Source organism: Podarcis filfolensis (genome assembly GCF_964270895.1).
Source record: "Podarcis filfolensis genome assembly, chromosome: 10".
NCBI classification, from domain to species: Eukaryota; Metazoa; Chordata; class Lepidosauria; order Squamata; family Lacertidae; genus Podarcis; species Podarcis filfolensis.
In genome coordinates this window covers 68558641-68580450 of record NC_139612.1, presented here as the reverse complement: position 1 = coordinate 68580450, position 21810 = coordinate 68558641, and the positions used below count along the sequence as shown (strand labels likewise).

General features: G+C 46.3%; 1 protein-coding gene across 1 annotated transcript in view; it reads right to left on the bottom strand.

Annotated features, from left to right (window-relative positions):
- The window catches only part of EXOC4 (exocyst complex component 4), a 345430-nt gene that overhangs the window by 10842 nt on the left and 312778 nt on the right, over window positions 1-21810 (bottom strand). Inside the window, exons 16-17 of the mRNA XM_083572619.1 lie at window positions 18538-18716; window positions 17731-17890 (exon numbers count right to left, since the gene is read on the bottom strand). Of these exons, the coding sequence (XP_083428745.1) occupies window positions 17731-17890; window positions 18538-18716 (339 nt within the window). The remainder of the gene's footprint in view (window positions 1-17730; window positions 17891-18537; window positions 18717-21810) is intronic.

Here is a 21810-nt window from a genome sequence, read left to right as displayed (position 1 = left end):
GAGGGAGGAGAGAGAGCTGGGATCTTGTTCATATATCAGTAAAACTGCTAATCCAGTCTATTTAAACATCACTTATTAATGCTTGCCATTGCACGTAAGTCAGACAGATTTGCATTTTTACTGCACAAAGGACAAAAATTATCTGAACTGGATGCCACTTTATAAAGAATATTAAGCGACTTCCCTCCTTGCAAATAAGAGGGAGAGGTGGGAATGAAATGCCTCCCTGAAGAAGAGGAAGGAGACAGTCAGCACTTTGGTGGAAAAGGCAATGACAAGAGTGCGCCAGTCAGCACAAAATAAAATACAATTTTAGCTGCCCGCTGGGAAGAACAAATACAGCAGAGAGCAGCCTGGCGTGCGTAACGCGAACTGTGTGGGAAGTGGACCCAGACGCTGAAACAGGGGCTATTGTGATTTATCACGTTTACGGCACTTGTAATCACCGGGTGCTTTATTTTATATAGTGCCTTTGCCTTCAGAAGAAACCATGATCCCATTTCACAGACAGGGAACTGAGGCTGAGAGATAGCTTGGTGGCAGATGAAGCTGATTTGTACGAAGACCATATGGCTCAGCATAGCCTTCTTTGGCTGGAAGGGACTCTCCCAAGGTCTCAGGTAAACCAGGGTTAAACATCTTGCCCAGATGTAGGCAGAACATGGCATCAGGTCTTGGACAGGAGAGATGGGATGAGGCTCAATATAAGAGAGCAGGCAGAAGGAGGGGAAATGGGAGGGCAAGGAAGAAGGGCGTAGAGTGAGGCTTCAGGGAAAGGTCCAAATAGAGGCTGAAGGTCACTTAGGACCAGAGACCCCAAACCAGGTGCAGGAAGATGAAGATGAGGATGAGGAACAGGGAAGTTGTTCTGGTCAGACATAGCCAACCAACCAGCCAACTGTCTTCTTGGGAATGATATATTTGGGTGGGGGGGAAAGCTGAGGGGTGTAAAGGCCTGGAGAGCCAAATGAACCCCAGCTGTGCCCCATTCCAAAGCAGCAGGACAGGACCATAGCTGTCAACTTTTCCCTTTCCTTGCAAGGAATCCTATTCGGAATAAGGGAAGTTCCCTTAAAAAAAGGGAAACGTTGACAGCTATGGACAGGACAGAAGAGAAGATTCTGATGGCCAAAGGCAAAAGAAAACATTTTGGCACCTGGGGTGGAAAATCCAAATGGCCCCACTAATTAACATGGGTAAAATCTGGGAATACTCTCTAGGGCCATGCAAGCTCCACTGAAATGAACCAACCTTGGTCTGGGACAGCTCTGGTTACTTTTAATGACCCCAGTGCAATCCCAATGGGCTTGTAGGTCCAAAACATCTGGAAGGTATCAGCACTTGGTGTTCCTAGGGGGATGAGAGTCTGCTGCATCCACAATTCCCCATAAGGCCTCATACTTTGCATCCTTAAACATGAATTCCATCCACTTCAGACTCTTTTGCTACTGGCTGTTGCCCTTTATTTGCAGTGGTGATACAATTTTATATGGAGTAGATGTCTATGGTATGCAAGGCATAAAGCTTAATAGTGCCAGGTGTTAACACAGCTACGCACAGCAGATTGCACTGAAGTTCTATATCCTTAATAGATTAGATCTCTGGTCAGTTTTTTTTCTTTTCTTTTCAAGAAAACAACTGCAAACTACCTCTGCAGATTGCAATAATACATTAGGAGAAAACTGCAGAAGGAGAGAGGTTTTTGGAACATATTGCTGCTCTCCCTCAGTCTTTTATATCTATTTGAAAGGAAGGAAGGAAGGAAGGGGGTACAGAAGGATCATTTAGAGCAGTGTCTTCAACCTTGGGTCCCCAGATGTCATTGAACTACAATGCCTATCACCCCCAGTCAGCTTACTCAATGGTCACAGTTCATGGACGTTGTAGTCCAACAACATCTGGGGACCCAAGGTCAAAGGACATTGATTTAGAGAGGGTCAGGGACTCATCTTTTCCTCAGATGCAAGCCACAAGAGCTCCCACCTTCTTCTGTTCCTTCCTGGAAGAGGCCTCATATTGGCAGAAATCCATCTAAGACAGTGATGTCCAAACTTTTTTCAAAGAGGGCCAGATTCGATGAAGTGAAGGGCCGCGAGGACAGACCAAAGGGCCAACCACAGTTGTTAACCACTTTTTAGGATTGAAGTTGTTGAGCTTTTTTATGATTTTACCCCAAAGTTGTTGAGCATTTTTTAGCATTGAAATTGTTGAGGTTTTTAGGATTTTACCCGGGTAAAAACACTGCAACAGGGGCCGGATTAAATGGACCGGCAGGACGGATTGAGCCCCCGAAACGGACTTTGGACATGCCTGATCTAAGACGTATACAAAAGGGAGCCATTATGGGTGTCGGATCAGCATGCGTGTTACCTGAGGGAGAACAACGGACCCCAGTTCACATGAGGAGTGTTTTTGGAGGCATGCAATGTGTGCCTGTAATCTTGGCCCCAAGAACAGTTCACCAGCTAATCCAGTTCTCCACAAACAGGGCTGAAGGAAGAATAGAAAGGAAAGAGCGAAACCAGCTAACTGGATTGTGGACTGGGCTTTATTTGACAAATACAGGCTTATCCACAATTTACTCAAAAAGTAATTAGATTTAAGCTAATACAGTCACAGTGTGTCTGTCAGGTAGACAGATGCATATCAGGATCTAGCTTAGCTTATCGGTTCTGCCAAGTAATGTTCAGTTGCATAGCGCAATATATTTTGCATTCAACTTCCCCCGTCCCTGCACCTCCCCTCCCATGCCAAAAATGAAAATCTGCGCTCTTAAATCTCTGCTAGCGGCAAATGTTTATTCTTGGCCGCACAGAGCTGGTTGATGGTGCGGTGGATTGGACTGCTGCATTACACACACACACACACACACACACACACACACACTGCTGAAATCCCACATCTGATGTGTGAAGTTCAGGGCTTCCCATCAGGCAGCTCACAGATGCCACTCTGAACTGTTCTTAGACAGCCTCCATCTGCCAGATATGCTAATCCAACGGCAAAAATCAATAATCTCCCTCCTTAGTGCCATGCTCTCTGCTTTTCTGGCACAGTGTTTCAAAGGTGCGGCAAAAGAACAGAGCAGGAGAACTGCCTTCTTACAAAGCCATCTGAGCTGTGGGATGGGTCCCATTGAGTGCTATGATTTGCTTGGTGGGGTCGTTTTCTCTTACTCCAAAGATGAGCTCTGAAGGTGGCTTCCTTCCCTGTTTACTTCTTATTGCACCTTTCCATGTTTAGATGCCCAAGGCAGCCAACAAGAAAACCGTAAAATATACAGAACACAGCACAATAGCTTATCGAAAACTACAACGATGAACACCACAGATAAAGACCAGCAGCCAGCTCTGAGCTAAAGATAAATAAATATGCAGCAGGGCAACGGCACAGAAAAAACATCGGTGCAATCAATCAAAGTCCCCTGGAAACAGAAAGGTCTTAGCCCGTAGATGGAAGGCCATTAGAGGGCTGGACCAGATGCAACCGAGGTGGGGTCCACCTTTGAGATTAAAATAGGGAGTGGGGAGCAGGATGGGCATCAAAATAGAAGAGGCTAGAGAGAAAGCCATAGACTCTAGGTTGGAACATAGCAATGAGCATGGTGTTTTGCAAGCCCTGATGGACCAGACAGCTACATCTTTACCTGCACCACACCCAGATCTTATATGACGTCAGGGCATAGCTGTCAACTTACAGATTTGAAAATAAGGGACCAGCAGCCTCAAAAATAAGTGATCAGCAGCCAAAATAAGGGATCAACAATTACTTTGATAAAATACATATTTTGTTGCGTGCAAATGGCTTTAGATACCTATTAGGTCCATAAATTACCATATAGCATATATTCAACACAAAAAAACAGCAACAATTTGTTGTTGACAAAGGACAGCAGGACATAGAAAGGGCCCCATTACCTTCAGTAGCATATTTAAGGGACATCATCAATAAGGGACAGCAGCGGGACATGGCGCTGGGATAAGGGACTGTCCCGCCAAATAAGGGATGCTTGACAGCTATGCGTCAGGGGTAGGACAGGGGTGTGTGGCTCAGCCTGGCCAAAGTGCTCCACAGGCCACACAGGGGAGGCCTGATTGGGCCCACAATAAGGTTACCAGATTTTTTTCAATGAACCCGGGGACACTTTTCAACTTCCAGGGATTTTGTATGGGGACTGATTTGTAAATCTGGGGAATGTCCTGGGAAACAGGGACATCTTGTAACCTTAGCCCATGTGCTGGAGGTGCCCAACCATTGCTACAGAGGGATCTCTTGAGAAACAGAGGAAGGTGGAACGCAGAAAACACGGAAGGGGTGAAGCGAAACCTCACCTGGCTGGAGAATTGCCTCACTGTGTGGAAGTGCCCCGCACCTCACACTTACAATCTGAATCTGAAGAGGAAGAAGCCTCCACAAAAAGTGTACAGTGCTCAGCTGGTCTAGTTTAGCCATTCCCAAGTGATGCCTTTGTGCTCTAGAGAACCGTAAGCATTGGGGCAGGGGGCGGGCGCAGCATCCCCCGACCAAGGTCAAGTGACTCTGGATAGGAGAGAAGTGTTGTTGCTGGCTTATCTTGTTCTCTGAATAGCTTCAAAAGCCTCTCCTGACAGCTGAAAAGTTCACCGCACCAGCTTAATTTAATTAAGAGGGAGAGATGGACAATGGGATATGCAAAACGTGGGATTAAGTGGTCCCACCGAGGTGTACACTGAAACAGAATGATACCACCTTCTGCGAAATATCTGTTACTGTCTACGGAGAGGCAAGCATGAAGCAGCATAGCCTCCTATGGGGAGGTGAAAAACACCTTGGTGGCAGAATGTCTCCCCATCTTCTTTAGACGGGCTTCCTGGTACAAAGACATAGCCCAGAAAAAAGAGTTCCTCCCATTCAGAGGTCAGAACAAAGTGACAGACTTCTCCTTTCAAGTTGACAATTCAATATTTACCCGCCTTTCTTTTTAGGCTGTGGGAAAAGATGGGAGGGATGCAGAATTTGCAAGCAGAATGTGCTTCTTCTCACCCTGCTTCTATCTTGGACTCAGCTACATTGGCAAAGAAAAAGTGCTTTATATGTGTTGTTTATGCATTCTAACACTGTGACACCAGATGGCACTGTGGAGTTCTGTTTTTGCCAACCCAATTTCTCATACAAAGTTTGCAATACAGTGGTGTTGTTGTTTAGTCGTTTAGTCATGTCCGACTCTTCGTGACCCCCTGGACCAGAGCACGCCAGGCACTTCTGTCTTCCACTGCCTCCCTCAGTTTGGTCAAACTCATGCTGGTAGCTTCAAGAACACTGTCCCACCATCTCGTCCTCTGTCGTCCCCTTCTCCTTGTGCCCTCCATCTTTCCCAACATCAAGGTCTTTTCCAGGGAGTCTTCTCTTCTCATGAGGTGGCCAAAGCATTGGAGCCTCAGCTTCAGGATCTGTCCTTCCAGTGAGCAACCAGGGCTGATTTCCTTAAGGAAATCAGTGGTTCCTCAGGTTAAGTACTTAATTCATTCTGGAGGTCCGTTCTTAACATGAAACTGTTCATAACCTGAAGAACCACTTTAGCTAATGGGGCCTCCTGCTTCTGTTCTCATCCTGAAGCAAAGTTCTTAACCTGAAGCACTATTTCTGGGTTAGCGGAGTCTGTAACCTGAAGCGTATGTAACCTGAAGCGTATGTAACCCAAGGTACTACTGTACATTTAACTGATGTGTCTAGATCCAGCCCTTGTCTCACCCTACACTCCTCTCCTCTTTACCCTCCTGTCTCTTTCCGACACCTCCGTCTGCCGGACAAAGACAGCATCTCCATGTGCAAGAGGGAAGCAATTCCCTTTGTCCCCAGGCATCTCTCCATAATGGGAATAGTTCAAGGAGGGCTGATACACACATGGCCTTAAGCCCACTTCTGTGGGATGGAGAACATTGCAGCACATGCCCAGATGGTGCTTTGTTTGAGGGGGCAACCAGAGTGTGATCCTTGCCAAGGTCCCAGCTTGTTCTCTGCCTTGCTGCTGCCCCCGGATACTTGTCTTGTTGCCCAGCCTGCTCCTCCTGCCTGATGGTCCTCCAACCTGCCAGCACTGCTGACTGATCTGCCTACAATACCTGGTCTGTTATTCCAACACTGGATTTGCTGCACCCCTTTGGGTCCAATGCTGTATTTGGGGAGATACCCAGAGAGGGTAAGGTAAAGGACCCCAGGACGGTTAAGTTCAGTCAAAGGCGACGATGGGGTGCGGCACTCATCTCGCTTTTCAGGACAAGGGAGCTGGCGATTGTCCACAAACAGCTTTCTGGGTCATGTGGCCAGCATGACTAAACCGCTTCTGGTGCACAGAGGACTGTGATGACTGCCAGAGAACACGGAAATGCCATTTACCTTCCCGTCGCAGTGGTACCTATTTATCCACTTGCACTGGCATGTTTTCAAACTGCTAGGTTGGCAGGAGCTGGGACAGAGCAATGGGAGCTCATCCCGCTGCGTGGATTCGAACTGCTGACCTTCTGATCAGCAAACCCAAGAGGCTCAGGGGTTTAGACCACAGTGCCACCCGCGTCCCACTCAGAGAGGAGAAGGGAACCAAGGGGCCAGGTTCTTTGAGTGGTGAGACCAAGCCCTTCGCCTATTCAGGGGTTGGTTGCAGGGGACGAGTTTTGATTTGGCCCAGAGACTGCCAACTTCTGGTACCTGTATTCCTACTCTGCACACCCCCCTAGCAGAGGAGGAAGAGGAGGCTGAAAGTACTGGATTCAGCTCCTGTGTGAAATTTCTTGTCTCTGAGAATGTGAAAACAGGTTTCCTGTAGACTGAAAAGGTCATCAAACAGTCAACGCTCCCCTTCAATTTCAAAAATTGCCAGGTGAGAAAAGGTCCTGCCCACCCTTAAATTTTCACCCATCAATGTACCCCTGACAATGGTATTTTTAGCTGAAGAAAATGGAATTGCACCTCTTCATTAAGAGCATCCACATTCAGGCAGTGCAAATCATTACCAAGGCCACGAACACCTTTATATTTAAAAGGTTAGAGCAAAGGGATTAAAAGTGCCCCCAGGAAACGTTCAAATGGCGGATCTACATAAAATCTTTGCTGCAAAACGGGAAACCACCTAGAAGAGAGAGGCAGTGGTGTGCAGAGGGCAGGCAGGCTGGAGTATTAAATGCCCAACTTACTGCTAGGTGCTCTACACTTTTGAACAGACTGCTTAAAAGAAGAAGAATGTTGATTTGTGCAGCTCATTTATTAGTTTGACACACTTATATCCTGGAGCAGCTAGGGGATTGTGGTTGCCTCCACAAGCAGGTCACCTGAAGGAGCTCCGAGCTACAAAATCAGGATGTTCCTGGCTCAAAAAAACGCTTGGCCAGGACCACCCTCACTCCACTGCACTTGCTGTTTTGGGATAATAAGGATGAAATGGTGAGAGACTGGTGACTCCGCTGATTGTTGCTGTTGTTCAAAAAACAAACAATTCAATAACAGCTGCAGGGAATGCCCCCCGCCCTGACCCAATACAATCGGGAGTGGGACACTGTTGGGAATAGTAGTGAACCCTTTCTTTCTGTGAAAATGCTTGCGAAGAATGGACAACTTATAAACGCCATCTCCAACTCCTTGAAAGATTCCATCATTGGTGTCTCCGAAAATTTTTACACATCACTTGGGAAGGCAGGCGAACTAATGCCAGTGTACTGCAAGAAGCAAAGATCACCAGTATTGAAGCAATGATTCTTCAACATTAACTTGGTTGGACTGGTCATGTTGTGTGGATGCCTGATGATTGTCTTCCAAAGCAACTACTCTATTCCGAACTTAATAATGGAAAGTGTAATGCTGGTGGTCAACAAAAAAGGTTTAAAGACTCTCTCAAGGCAATTTTTAAAAAATGTAGTATAAACGTTGACAACTGAGAAACACTGGCCTGCAAGTGCTCCGATTGCAGAACAGCCTTTATTTACCGAAGGTCTCATGGACTTTGAAAACGTTCAAAGTCGTTTTGAAAGGGAGAAACGTGCTAAGAGGAAGGCATACTTGGCAAACCCTCACCGTGATCACCTCCTGCCTGAAAACCTATATCCCCACTGTGGAAGGATGTGTGGTTCCAGAATTGGCTTCCACCACAGTCACTTACAGACTCACTGTTAAGACTGTGTTCATGGAAGAGGAGGAGGAGGAGGAGGAGGAGGAGGAGGAGGAGGAAGAAGAAGAAGAAGAAGAAGAAGAAGAAGAAGAAGAAGAAGAAGAAGAAGAGTGAACCCTTCCTTTCTGTGAAAATCCCCATCCCCATTTCCCCAGATAGGTTGGGTTGTCTGATTTAAATCAGGAAAACAGTACAGGGTGGGCAGACCCTGTAGGACTGGCATCCCCAGTCCACTTCGAAGGATGCTGCTTTCAGTGCATTCTGTTGTTGTTGGCATCCGTCTGTCTTGAAAGACAAGGGAGTGTGCCTCTGGGGGTGAAGTCCAAACCACTGTGTTAGCAGCACCTAAGTGATCTCTAGGGGGCACTCTATGGGGAGTGTGTTTGGAGATCCTGGGCTGCCCATATGACAAGACCCCCCCCATTGGCCTTGCTGATGTGGTCCAAAGGAAAGCAGAGCAAGACATTTGGCACCAGCTTGGCTGCTGAAGTTGTCGGAAGGAGGCATACAGGGCACCATCCAACCGTTTTAGGGACTCCACTCCAGATTTCTAGGAGAAGGAAAACAGTGGACTGCTGCTGAACCCCGTGGTATTGGCCAAATTAATTCCCCACCAATGGTAGCCCACTTCCCGGAATGTGGATGAGTTTTGTCACCTCTCTGAAAATAAGCAAAACAAAGGACTGTGTTTTTTATGTGGGTGGGGGCAGGGAGGTATTTTTGGTGCATGCATGTCATTTTCCTTCCCTCTGAAAAAATTGCCAACATTAACATTTCAGCATTTTTTGTCTCAGCCCTGGTGTGCACTGCTGCAAGAGTGGAAGTTTTGCCTCTTTATAAGCAGACACAATATTTCTGTTTCACGACGGTCGGGGTGGTGGAGTGGCAGAAGTGGTTGTGCAGGGTTTTCATTCAATAAGACGAAAGGGGGGAATCCCCTCGTGGAGTGCGCCTATTGGCGGATGCCTGTAATGTCACAAACCTACCTCCCCTTACCATCCCCTAGAGCAGCTTTAGTAACTCTTTAAAAAAATATATGTTTGCAGGGCTTCTTTTTTCTTCCTCTCAAGATGGAAAGATGAACAGATAAATGTACATATGGCACTTTATTATTTTCTTTAAAAAGACTGACGCTGGGATATATGTCTAGCATGCAAACTGTGAAGCTGAGAAGAATCTGAGCTCACACCACGGGCAAAAAGCCTGCTGTGGCTTCTCTTTTTATAGTATGCCTGACTTCATTCTGCATCTTCAGCTTGCATGCTCAGGGGGAACACTCTCAACAGGAAGCATTTTGAGCTCTCTGGGTTGTCCTCAGCGGGCTGGAGTAGAACCAACAAGCTGGTTATTTTAGCGTTTTGAGGTGGCTCTCTTGCTATTTTAACGGTGCACATCTCCATCCGAGGAGATGCTGCAAGGAGATGGCGGATATTTAACTGTGATTCTCAAAGCAGGAGAAGAAAAGCCAGAGACTAATGGCCACTAGCCATGATGTCCCTCAACTGTCCGAGGCAGTTATGCCTCTGAATGCCAGTTGCTGAGAGCACCAATGCACTCATGTCCTGCTTGTGGGTTTTAATGTTGTATTTTAATCTTGTTTTTTAAATTGCATTTTAATCAACTTGTTTTTATTATTGGTTGTTAGCCACCCTGAGCCCGGTCTTGGCTGGGGAGGGCGGGGTATAAATAAGTTGTTGTTGTTGTTGTTGTTGTTGTTGTTATCTGGTTGGTCACTGTGAGAACAGGATACTGGACTAGACGGGACTTTGGCCTAATCCAGCTGCCAGGCTCTTCTGGTGTTTTTAGAAGGTTGGAGTCTGGAGCAGGCAGAGTTTGAGGAGGGCTGGCAGAGAGGAGAGGCCTGCAAGGCTGTCAGCAGCCCGAGACGTAGCTGCAAAGGCCATTTTGCCCAGGAGATAGCTGAAGGTGCCTGGCTTGGGAGATTTGGCAGCCTGAGAAGCCTGAGCTGAGGAATAAGACCTGAAGGGTTTCAGAAGGAGCAGGACTTAAGTTATGGGAGAGTGGCCAGTCTAAGGCCTAGCTCCGAAAAAGAGAGGAGCGGGACTGAGCGACTGAGCACAGTGTGCTGCCAGCTAAGAAGAAATCCTGTGGCACCCAAGAGTAGAGGCCTGTCCTATCCAGGGCAGGACTTTCTGCGCCTTCTGAAAGCTGCTCCGAAGACAGAACTTCAGAAAGGGCTGCTTCCTCCTTGCACAAACCGTGGCGCAGTCTCAGCGGAGAGGTAACATCAGTCACTGCCATCAACTGCTTTCTGCTTGGCTTTGAAGCCGGAGGAACTCCAGAGCTAAGGGATTTCCTCACAAGTTGCGAAATAACACTTCTCAAGCCACACTGGCCACCACCAGCACTTCACTATATTACAGACGACCCCTGTATGTGCATGCAGAGATGTTTACCTGTAACTTTCCCACGTGAAGCATTTATTCAGACTATGACCCCCATTGCAGCGAAAACTGCAATTTGCCACTTTCTGGACGACGGGCAGAATGTGTTTGTGGGAGGGGGGCTACTGCTTTGTTGTTTCTGCTTTAACTATTTATTTGCACTTTTAACTCGTGTTTCTATCTTGTGAGCTGCCCTGAGATCTTTTGATGAAGGGCGGTATATAAAATCAAGCAAGCAAGCAAGGAAGGAAGGAAGCAAAGCTGGAGCAGCAATTAGGCCAGCCAGATTCTCATTGATTCCTCAAGTCACCTAATCCAGCTGGGCTGAACAGTGGAAGAACCAGCTCTGGCCAAGTAACGGGAGGATCTGCAGGACAGCCAAGGTCCAACCCATAACTCTCTCTGCCAGAGTGTTATCAAGGTGCAGGGAGGAAGACACTGCTAGACTCCCCAACACTTTACACCAGGCATAGGCAAACTCTGGCCCTCCAGATGTTTGGGACTACAATTCCCATCATCCCTGACCACTGGTCCTGTTAGCTAGGGATGATGGGTACTGTAATCCCAAACTTCTGCAGGGCTGGAGTTTGCCTATGCCTGCTTTCCCTTTCCCTTTCCGAGCACAATTCAAAGTGTTGGTGTTGACCTTTAAAGCCCTAAACAGCCTCAGCCCAGTATACCTGAAGGAGCGTCTCCACCCCATCGTTCTGCCTGGACGCTGAGGTCCAGCGCGAGGGCCTTCTGGTGGTTCCCTCATTGCGAGAAGCAAAGCTACAGGGAACCAGGCCTTCTTGGTAGTGGCGCCCATCCTGTGGAACGCCCTCCCGTCAGATGTCAAAGAGATAAACAACTACCTGACATTCAGAAGACATCTGAAGGCAGCCCTGTTCAGGGAAGTTTTTAATGTGTGACATCTTAGTGTATTTTTGGTCTTTGTGGAAGCTGCCCAGAGTGGCTGGGGAAACCCAGCCAGATGGGTGGGGTACAAATAATAAATTATTATTGTTATTATTTACACTCCTATGCTGGCTGTGCCCTCAAGCACCATGCCCCAACCAGGTACCCTCCATATGTTTTGCACTACAACTCCCATCAGGTACAGCAGAACATGTTGGAGCAAGGATAATGAAAACAACGATGACGGGAGAACCTGCGTTTTGCCCAAAATTCTCCTGCCGAGGCAGCTACTGATGACGCCACTGTCCTATTCCACAGACGGAATCTGGCAGATCTGTTTTCTTGCTTCCTCTGCGGAAGAGAAGGGAAGCCCAGACTTTGATCGCTCCACGCAAAGGGGAACCACAATGAGGAACGGCACAGCAAAGCAGAGGGGGGTTCGGGCTTAATCCACCATGTTTGGGGGCTTTTGTTGTCGTCAGTGTAGCGCAAGTGCTAATTAGAACTAATTAAAGCTATGCTGAGATCAGAGCTCAGCAGAAACTACAGGGAAGAAGACAAACAAGACGGGGGGGAAATTTAAAAGGGAAAGGAAGTATTTTTGGGAGCCAAGTTCTTAATTGAAAAGCAAGCAAAGCATGCGTTCTTAAGCACCAACAGAAAGCAGGACCCAAGGAGGCGCCATTAAAGCTGCCTTTAATCATTCTAAACCTTTGAAGCCCTAACCAGCTAGGAGCAGGAGACCTCAAGGAATGTGCCTTCTCTCTCCTGAGCCTGCCTGGATATTAAGGGCCTCAGCAGAGGACTTTATGTAGGTTCCTCTACAGTCCAAGGTGAGGCAGGTGGAACCCAGGAAGGGGCTCCCTCTCTTGAAGACCTCACTTTTGGAACATGCTCCCCAGGACTGGCGCCAATGCTGTTCTCTTTTCAGCAGCAGGTGAAGACATTCTTTTCTGCCCAACATCTTAATATCTTTCAGTGTTAGTTGGGTGGTTTTATGATGGCTTTTTAACATTTAATATCAATACCAATATTAATGGTATAAAAGAATAATTGATAAGATCCTGTGACAATGCAAAAAAAATAATAATAATTATAAAAAGAATTAAAAATATGATGGCTTTTATAGATGTCATACTGCTGTGTTGAAAGGTTGCCTAAACCTAAATAAATAAATAAATGGTGCATCAATGTTTATTTATTAATTTGTGCATTAATAGGACTAGGCCAAAACGGCAAAACTTACTAGAAGAATTCGAAACTAAGAATAATAATAATTTTTTTAATAAAGAAGAGGAGGAGTATATAATGTATGCTTTATAAATATTATTGTATTATTGTAAACAATAATGTATTATTGTAAACAATAATGTATTATTGTAAACAATAATGTATTATTGTAAACAATTCAAGTCATTACTGGGTTGAATATAAAACCTGTAGTTTAAAAAAATTGAATTAAGGAATATTTAAGGACTTATCAAAAATTGGAGTTATAAAGGAGATGAGGGGGGGGATTATAACATAAGGATCCACAAAAGGGGGTGAGGGACGTCAAAGGGGGTATGTGTATTTTCTTTTTATTCTACGTATGTAAAATTGAAAAATTCAAAAATAAAATTTATATATTATTATGGTGCTGGAGGAGACTCTTGAGAGTCCCATGGACTGCAAGAAGATCAAACCTATCCATTCTCAAGGAAATCAGCCCTGAGTGCCCTGAGTTTTTGTTGTGGGGGAGGAAGGGAAAGGAGATTGTTAGCCGCTTTGAGACTCCTTAGGGTAGTAATAAAGCGGGATATAAAATCCAGACTCTTCTTCTTCTGCTACTGGAAGGACAGATCCTGAAGCTGAGGCTCCAATACTTTGGCCACCTCAAGAGAAAAGAAGACTCTCTGGAAAAGACCCTGATGTTGGGAAAGATTGAGGGCACAAGGAGACAAGGACGACAGAGGACAAGATGGTTGGACAGTGTTCTCGAAGCTATGAACATGAGTTTGACCAAACTGCGGGAGGCAGTGGAAGACAGGAGTGCCTGTTCCAGAGGGTCACGAAGAGTCAGACACAACTAAACGACTAAACAACAATATATTACAGTGGTACCTCGGGTTACATATGCGTCAGGTTACATATGCTTCAGGTTACATATGCTTCAGGTTACATATGCTTCAGGTTACATATGCTTCAGGTTACAGACTCCACTAACCCAGAAATATTACCTCGGATTAAGAGCTTTGTTTCAGGATGAGAACAGAAATTGTGCTCTGGCGGCATGGCAGCAGCAGGAGGCCCCATTAGCTAAAGTGGTGCTTCAGGTTAAGAACAGTTTCAGGTTAAGAATGGACCTCCGGAACGAATTAAGTACTTAACCCGAGGTACCACATTTATATTTTATATTATATTATATTATATTATATTATATTATATTATATTATATTAGGGATGCAGAGTTCTAGCTTCAAGCACAGCCTTGTGGGAAATGCTTTCTATGGAGCCTACTTCACAGGGGCTTTGTGATGGTATGATGCTCCCTGCTATGAGCTCACTGGGGGAAAGCGCAGCGCATAAACGGGAAAGTAAGTAAATAAATGTCCAGCTCCTGCCAGAAAACACCAGTAGATGGCAGCATTATATTACCAAATGGCTGCTGCAGGAACACAGACATATTATAAGTAGTCTGGGGAGGAAAACCCCTGCAGCTTGCTAGAGAACAAAATTAAAAACAACAGAACCACACAATGACAGCATAAAAGGGACCTTGGCAACCGGGTGCAATTTGCTGCACAGCACCAGCTCAGCAGAGCTGGATCCCAATTGGATGTGTGCCACTGAGTCGGCCCTTGTCGAAATCAAGCAGTGTGTTGCCAAATATTTCAAGGGGAGCTGAATCGAATCCAAAACATCTCAGCGTCTCTAATGCTCAGGTTGCTGCTTATCAATCACAACATCATATCCCGTAGAAGAGGTTCCATTTAAACAGCAGCATTTCAGGGACTGCAGTTTGCTTCATTTAACAATTGTTGCACACACACACAGACACACACACACACAAACAAACACACACACACACACACACACACACACACACACACACACACACACCGGCTTTAAACCAGAGCAGAATATTGGTTCATGTCACTGCTATATTCTATTGCTCTGGAGTCATAGAACCCTACAAGTTGGAAGGGACCCCAAGGCTCATCCTAGACCAACCCCCTGCGATGCAGGAATCTTTTGCCCAGCGTGGGGCCCAGCAACCTTATGCATACAGGACATGTGAGCTAGAGCTGCGTCATGGCTCTTGTGGTACGTTCACCATCCAGCCCCCAGCCCCTCGTCTTGTGAGACGAAGAGGTCTGAGAAACTCCAAAGCCCGCACACTCCTATACAGTGCTTTGATGGTGTTGCATAAACACTGAATATGACCGTCATTGTCACGGAAGCACCCCAACACACACATGGGAAACTCACCTTGGGGGATGAGTCCATGGACATGGGAGCGTGCTTTAGTGCCAATTTGAGAAAGCTCTTGGAAGGGGCAAGCTCATGGCGAGGACTGCAGTGGGTCTCCTCATCCCCCACTGCTACAACCGGTGAACAAGCCTTGCTCTGAACTCCATTATTCCAGAAAGCCTGGCCAATAGCTGCAAGGACCAGGGCTTTTTCAGTGGTGGTACCCTCATCACAGAACCCTTTCCTCACCAGCCCTGCTTGGGCTTTTTAATACTTAAGGAACACTTGGATGGCTGAAAGCCATTTGCAACTGCCCCCCACCTTCACCTGCTGTTTGAAGAACATTGATCTAATGGCAGCTATGTGATTTACATGTTTCATAAGCTGACTTGAGATATGTGCAAATATGAGATATATGCTGGAAACTGTACAGCTAGAGGAGATCAGAGCTCCAGTGCAAGAATGCGAAGAGCACTGGGCCAAAGAACAGTCTTGAGGGCGCTGTTCTGAGGCAGGACCACTGCCCAGTTGTCCACATGCATTTGGCACTCCATGCAGCTCCAAAGAAGCTTTATTAAAACAAGTCTGAAGCAAACTGCTTTTGACCTATGTGAATCTCCTTGGGGAGACTGTAAGTGGAAGCAGGGTCAGAGGGGCTTCTCAAATGGCTACAGAACATGGCACCAGGGCAATCGGATTGGACTCCTCAGAAGTAAGCAGTGCTAGGCCTGAGAGGTCCCTGGATGGGGGATCGACTTGGAGAGGGGGAAGCTACCAGGCGAGAGCTGGGAGGGTTCACTCTTCTGTGTGGGGGGGTAAGAGTCAACATATAATTGTGATAAAGCCCGGGCTTTCACTCTCTTTCTCATCTTCTGTTCTACCTACGGGACCGCCTCTCCTGGTATGCCCCACAGAGAAACTTACGGTCTTCAAATAAAAACATCTTGAAGGTCCCAGGCCACAGAGAAGTTAGGCTGGCCTCAACTAGAGCCAGGGCTTTTTCGGCTGTGGCTCCGACCTGGTGGAACACTCTGTCCCAAGAGACTAGGGCCCTGCGGGACTTGACATCTTTCCGTAGGGCCTGCAAGACAGAGCTGTTCCACCAGGCCTTTGGCCAAGGCACAGCCTGACTCCCTCCCTCGGCAATCTTCACGGAGCTCTGGCCCAATGGTTGCCAGTGGCTTGAATTAATTAATTTTATAATGAATGATTTTAGAGTGTTGTTTATGCTGTACTTTTGTACTGTTTTATTGTTGTTAGCCGCCCTGAGCCCGGCTTCGGCTGGGGAGGGCGGGATATAAATAAAATTTTTTATTATTATTATTATTATTATTATTATTATTATTATTATTATTATTATTTTCCTTATTCTTTGTTTCTTTCCTTTTATTATTCTTGCTTTTTCACATTTTTCTTCTCTACATTACTTTGGCTTTGATTGCATTTTATGCCGAAAACTTTTAATTAAAATTTATTTTATTTTTAAAAAGGCACGGAATTCCGAAGAGTGGGGCTCCTCTGACCCGGGTTAGCAGGAGAAGGAAAATCGTCCAGCACGAAGTGTGGCCTACCCTGCGCAAAGGGGGAATATGGAAGCACCAACAGTGCTTACTGTGGGCTGTGGGCAGAACCTCATTTGTGTGGCAGCTGAAGAGATGAGCCACAGCCCATCCAGTGGGGCATACAGGGCTGAGAAAACACATGAATGTGGTGCCGTTGCTTTTTCCTGACGCCCTGGCATTCGTAAGGCCAGGCCACGGCAGTAGGCAGTGCAGGATGGTGACCAACATGGGGATAACGTGCAGAGCGGATGACCCAGCAAGTGTCGCCCTCCATGCCCCAAACACTGTCTGTTCATTGCCTTGGCTCGTTCCGCTGCCAGCCTTCTCTTGCACTTGGGCCTCCGATATGGGTGCCAGTTGCTGTCAGCACATGTTCGAGTCCTGTGCCGCCTGCCAAAAACCTGCGCTAATTTAGTTAACATTTCAAGTTGTGTGTGTGTGTTTTAAATCATTTAAAAAGGAAATGATTGAATTTGAGAATTATATTCCGGAGAGAATTGGTAATGGAGCCCCCCTCTCTGCCTCGGGGTTTTGTAATTTCCCCATGTCAATGTTATTATGAATAGGCTAACTCAATAATGAGATCATTCCCCATATGAGAATCCAAATAATTGAAGCTCACCAGCGGACTTTGTTCCCCCTAAATCTGCTCAAGTCAGACTTCTTCACCCATCTAATTCGGTCTCGGGGAAGGAAAAAAGGGGACAAAAGACTGTGAGCTTCCCCTTCCATTATTGGTGGATTATTCCGAGTCCAAGGCACGGGGGGACAGACACAAAAGCTTTTTCTGCTCAGTCCAGACAGGCATTTTGATTCCTGACCCCAAAAATATCCTTATGAATATTTCATACATTCAGCTGTCCATTGCTGAAATAACTAATGCCAAGATTAAAGAGACAATCGGCCAGAGAGAGGCAGCCCGCACTTTCTCCTATCTGTTTGCAAAATCAATGCAATCCTTCTGGTGGTGATGGGGGTGGGCAGGGGGGCTGTTGATGCTTGCTTTCATTAACCTGGGCGCCAGTCCATGGCCCACACTGAATTACAGCGGAATTGTGTCTGGAAAAGTCATCCAGGCCAAACTCTTGCCCTAAGGCTGGATTTGTGACAAAATAGCATCCACACTGCATGCTAATGATCATGGGGCCACCGTGTCAAAATCCAACTGAAGTGAGGTCTTTCTACATGCAAAGCTTGCCCTCAGACATTGAGCCCATCCTCCTGTGCTAAACTTTTGCAGTCCACGTTTTGGAGGCAGCACAAGTTCCCCTCTCACCTTGCAAAGTCCAGGTCCGCTTCCCGTGACATGGTGATGTTGGTCAGGTTCTGTTGAAGGATAAAGATGTTTCGGCACATCTTCTTGATGCCAGATTCACTGATGCGCTTGAAGTACTGGGCCCCGTTTATGAGAATACAGGAAATCAAGTGGCCCAAACCTGGAGGGAGAAGGAAAGGTAAGGAAAATTTCACATATAGGTGACCGGTAAGAAGAAAGGATTAAGACAGAGAGATAAAATCAGCAAAACAGTAACTTATGAAACAACTTGATTCTGCTTAATGAGGCACATCAAACAGGCAACATTTTGCCCTTTTCCTGGGTCCCATTTATTTCAGGGCAGTCACAAAAGCTTTCCAACATATGTCCGTAGCACAGAATTTTTGCAGCCTTTTAGTTTTGGCTGCCCTGCCTGATGAAATGCAAGGGGGGAGAGCTCAAGGTGGTGAACGTGGTTCTTTCCGCTCCCCATTTAACCTCCATTACAACCCTGTGAGGTAGGTTAGGTTGAGAGGCAGTAACTAGCCCAAGGTCACCAAGTGATCTTCATGAGTGGAGATTTGAACCCTGGTCTCCCAGGTCCTAGTCTAACACACTAACCGGGGCACTCATATGCTTGCTCATTCTCATGAAGTCATATATTGGCTTAGCAACAAGACTCATGTATTTAACCTAAGACAGCCTGCAATTCCATATATGGACTCACTAAGGCCTGATTTCACCCAGAAAATGGAAATCTCCCCCACACCACCCGCTTGCTGGACTGTATAGGGCTCATCATCCCCAAATCACTGGAAAGCAAATGACCTTCAAAGATATACTGGAACTTGTGCTGCTGAAGACTGGCACTCATGGCTTCTTCAACGAAGCTGATGTCCTTATTGAGTCGCACCACCAGGGGGTCATAATCCATGCTCTCCACATTGGCAACAATGGCGTAATTTCCTTGCTTAGTCAAGGGGATCAGATAGTGGAAGCAGTGAACCCTGCAAAACAGAAGGCAATGATAGCTGTGAAACAAGGCAATGATAGCTGTCATACTACTTAATCAGAGAAAATATTTAGCTTAATCAACAGCTGCCAAGACCCAATGGTTGGGTGTACATTTGCATGTGGGGAAATCCAAATCATCCATGGATTCCTTGGACAAGACATGGGGAATCTATGGATGTGCCAAACATCATATCGCCTTTTTTATACTGAAGAAGATAGTAGCACTGGGTGGTAGTCAATGCTAGTCCTACCCCGAGTAGACTTGGGTTCATTATTTTCAACGGGTGTACTGTGAGCAGGACTCAGTTTGAAAACCAACCATTATTCTTGTTGCTCCAAGGTAGGGGAGAATTAAGGCCTGGGCCAAGAAGAAGCGTCAACTACATCTTTTCCTGAACACTTTAGTCTTATGCAATGGCATCTGGGGCGTGGGATAGAGATTTTTTGTTTTTTCTCTAAAACCTGGCTAGTATTCATCTTCACCACAAAGTAAGAAATGTAGTCTTGCCTACTTATTGGAATCTTCCCGGTGTGTAGCTATAGAATTATGATTGTGGTATTTTATATATCACATCTATCTCCTGTGCCTCACAAACCCATTTCCCTCTCTTCCCTTGCACTATTTCTGATGGAAAACTGTCCTGCCCCAAACCGGAAGTCTGAAGTGGTAGAGTCCAGGAAAGGTGGCAACACTTGATTCTACTGAATAGGCAAACTGGCCTGGGCTGTGTCCAAAGACTCAGGAGATATAGATTTAAGAAGAAGTCGGTTGTGCTTCCTTCCCCATGGCTTCAGGAGAGCACCCAAAGAGCATCTGAGCTGAACTGTACAAAAGGCAAATTTTGTAAAGTGTGTCAATTACATACATTTATGCAAATGGGCCCAATTTCCATAATGCAGTCCAATTGCAGATTATGGGGTTTGTGGTTGCCTTGCTTGCTTGAATAAGGCAGCTCTGAAGGCAAGGACTTAAAGCTGGGGGAGGCAGAGAACTGGCAAGCAGAAGAAGCTGCCACAGCCCCTCCCAGACCATCTGGCCACCAGCCTAGGGTGCCACAGATCAGTGGCAGGAGCTGGAGTTGGAGCTACAGTGGGCAGAAGGCCAGGATGCTAGTATTTATACTTTGCTGATCTAGAGGCTTCAGACTGCTAGCCAATCACAGAGGTTGCTGTTGCAAACCCCTATTTCCTTTCTGCTCCTAGAATAGGCTCTGAAGCTGATTAACCTGTTGAGGAGAAGAAGACACTATATTTGGTTTCAGCTTTGTATTCAAAACCTCCTGGTTCAAACACTGGAGTCCCTGATGCTCCCGTCTTGCAAGGTACAATGTGCAGTGCCCTGTGCATGCCTAGAACTATGGAGATGGCTTTGGGGCACCGATGTGGGTGAGGTCCTACCATATGGAGGGGGGCTGAACAGGGTGGCCACCTGGGTTGTCCAACTGTAGGCCGAGCAAGCTGTGATGTTGTCACCCTGTTGACCAATCAAGAGCTAGCCACGAGAATGCTGGCTCTGTAGCCCTCGTCACCTTCTCTCTGAAGCACATTTCCTCAAGCACATCTAAGCAGGTCAGCAGCACAACCATTAGCCAGGGTTCTCCCTTAACTCAGGGTGTGAAACCTATAATTTCACATTCTGGTTAAACAGGGGGACGCCGTTAACACCAGTTAATCACAGAGGTGGCAAACTGCTTATTCTGAGGGTGAGAAGGAATTGGTCAAGGGAGGGAGCACTTGCTCCTAAGGCTACTTCTGGATTCATTAAGCCGCAGTTAAGACAGAGACCCTATTGCATCCATGCCATCCCATGGCATGGCTGGTTGAAAAATGTAATGAAGTGCAAAAGACAAATCACGCAGTTGTCGCCCCCAGAATCTCCCCTGTCTCTGTGCTGACATGTTTGTGTTGACCTTGATGCAACTTTGGCATTAAGGTTTTCTGAAAACATTGCTGATTGCACAGCAGGGAGGTTGATTTTTGCAAAATGCTTCTTCGGGATTGTTAAGTGTGATCCGTGGCTGGTGCCAAATCACTAACCCCCCCCCCCCCGGGCAGACCTTTTATTTATTGAAACCGCCTGATAAAGGTGACATTCTCAAAATAAAGTGACAACGTAGTATTTTCCCTTTAAAGTTCAAATAGGTGAATAATAATAATAATAATAGGGGAAGAATCCTGGTAGGTGATTTCTGCTTTAAATGTAACCACCATTTCAGCCTGTCATTTCCCGCCCCCCTGTGGGGAAAATACATATAAGGCCTGTGCTGATTAGATACAGCGCAAGTTGTCACAGGTAAAATGCCAAATGTTCCTTTTCTTTTGGCTCTCCCGACATAGTATATGCTGGTTCAGCAAATACGTCCTTTGGAGGCATTTCAAATGAAATCCTCAAGTGGTGACACAGGAGTCTGGAGTGATAACCAGGCTAATGAGAGCTTGGGGGACGTGGAACAAGGATTTGTAGGTCAGCGCTGGACCTGCCTACTGAAGCCTCAGATTCTGGAGGCTTGCTCTCATTTTATGCACTCCCTTCCGTTCTACATCCACATGCCAGAGGAGCCCTTCTGAAACACGTGAGCAAAAGCAGGTTGGAGAGCAGGAGCCGCCAAATTAGCCGCGGTGAGGAAGAGACGTTGAAACAATGACCAATCTTTTTTCTTTCATTTTTAAATCTTGACATTTTAAGGCGACTGAAGGATGCTTTGACTAGAGCACTGGCAGGGTATATGTTAAACCTTTGCCCCCATGGAGGGCCCCACCCCCCAAAAATCTGGAATTCTCCCCACCCTCAAACCCAGCTGCTTTCTTAGAGATAAAACATCATTTTAAAAGCTTTATTAAAAATATATATGAACTAATGAGGTTCCTTCTAGAATCATCAACAGAGCACTTTGAAGGCTAACCAATTTATTCTGGCAAATGTGCTCATGAACCAGAGACTACTTTGCTACACTTTATGCATCTGAGGAAGTGGCGTCCGGTCCATAAAAGCTTCTGCTCCGATAGCTTTGTTGGTCACAAGACCATTTGCAGTTTTTGCTGCAACAGACTAACATCCCTCTGGAAATTCTTCCAGCATCAGAACAC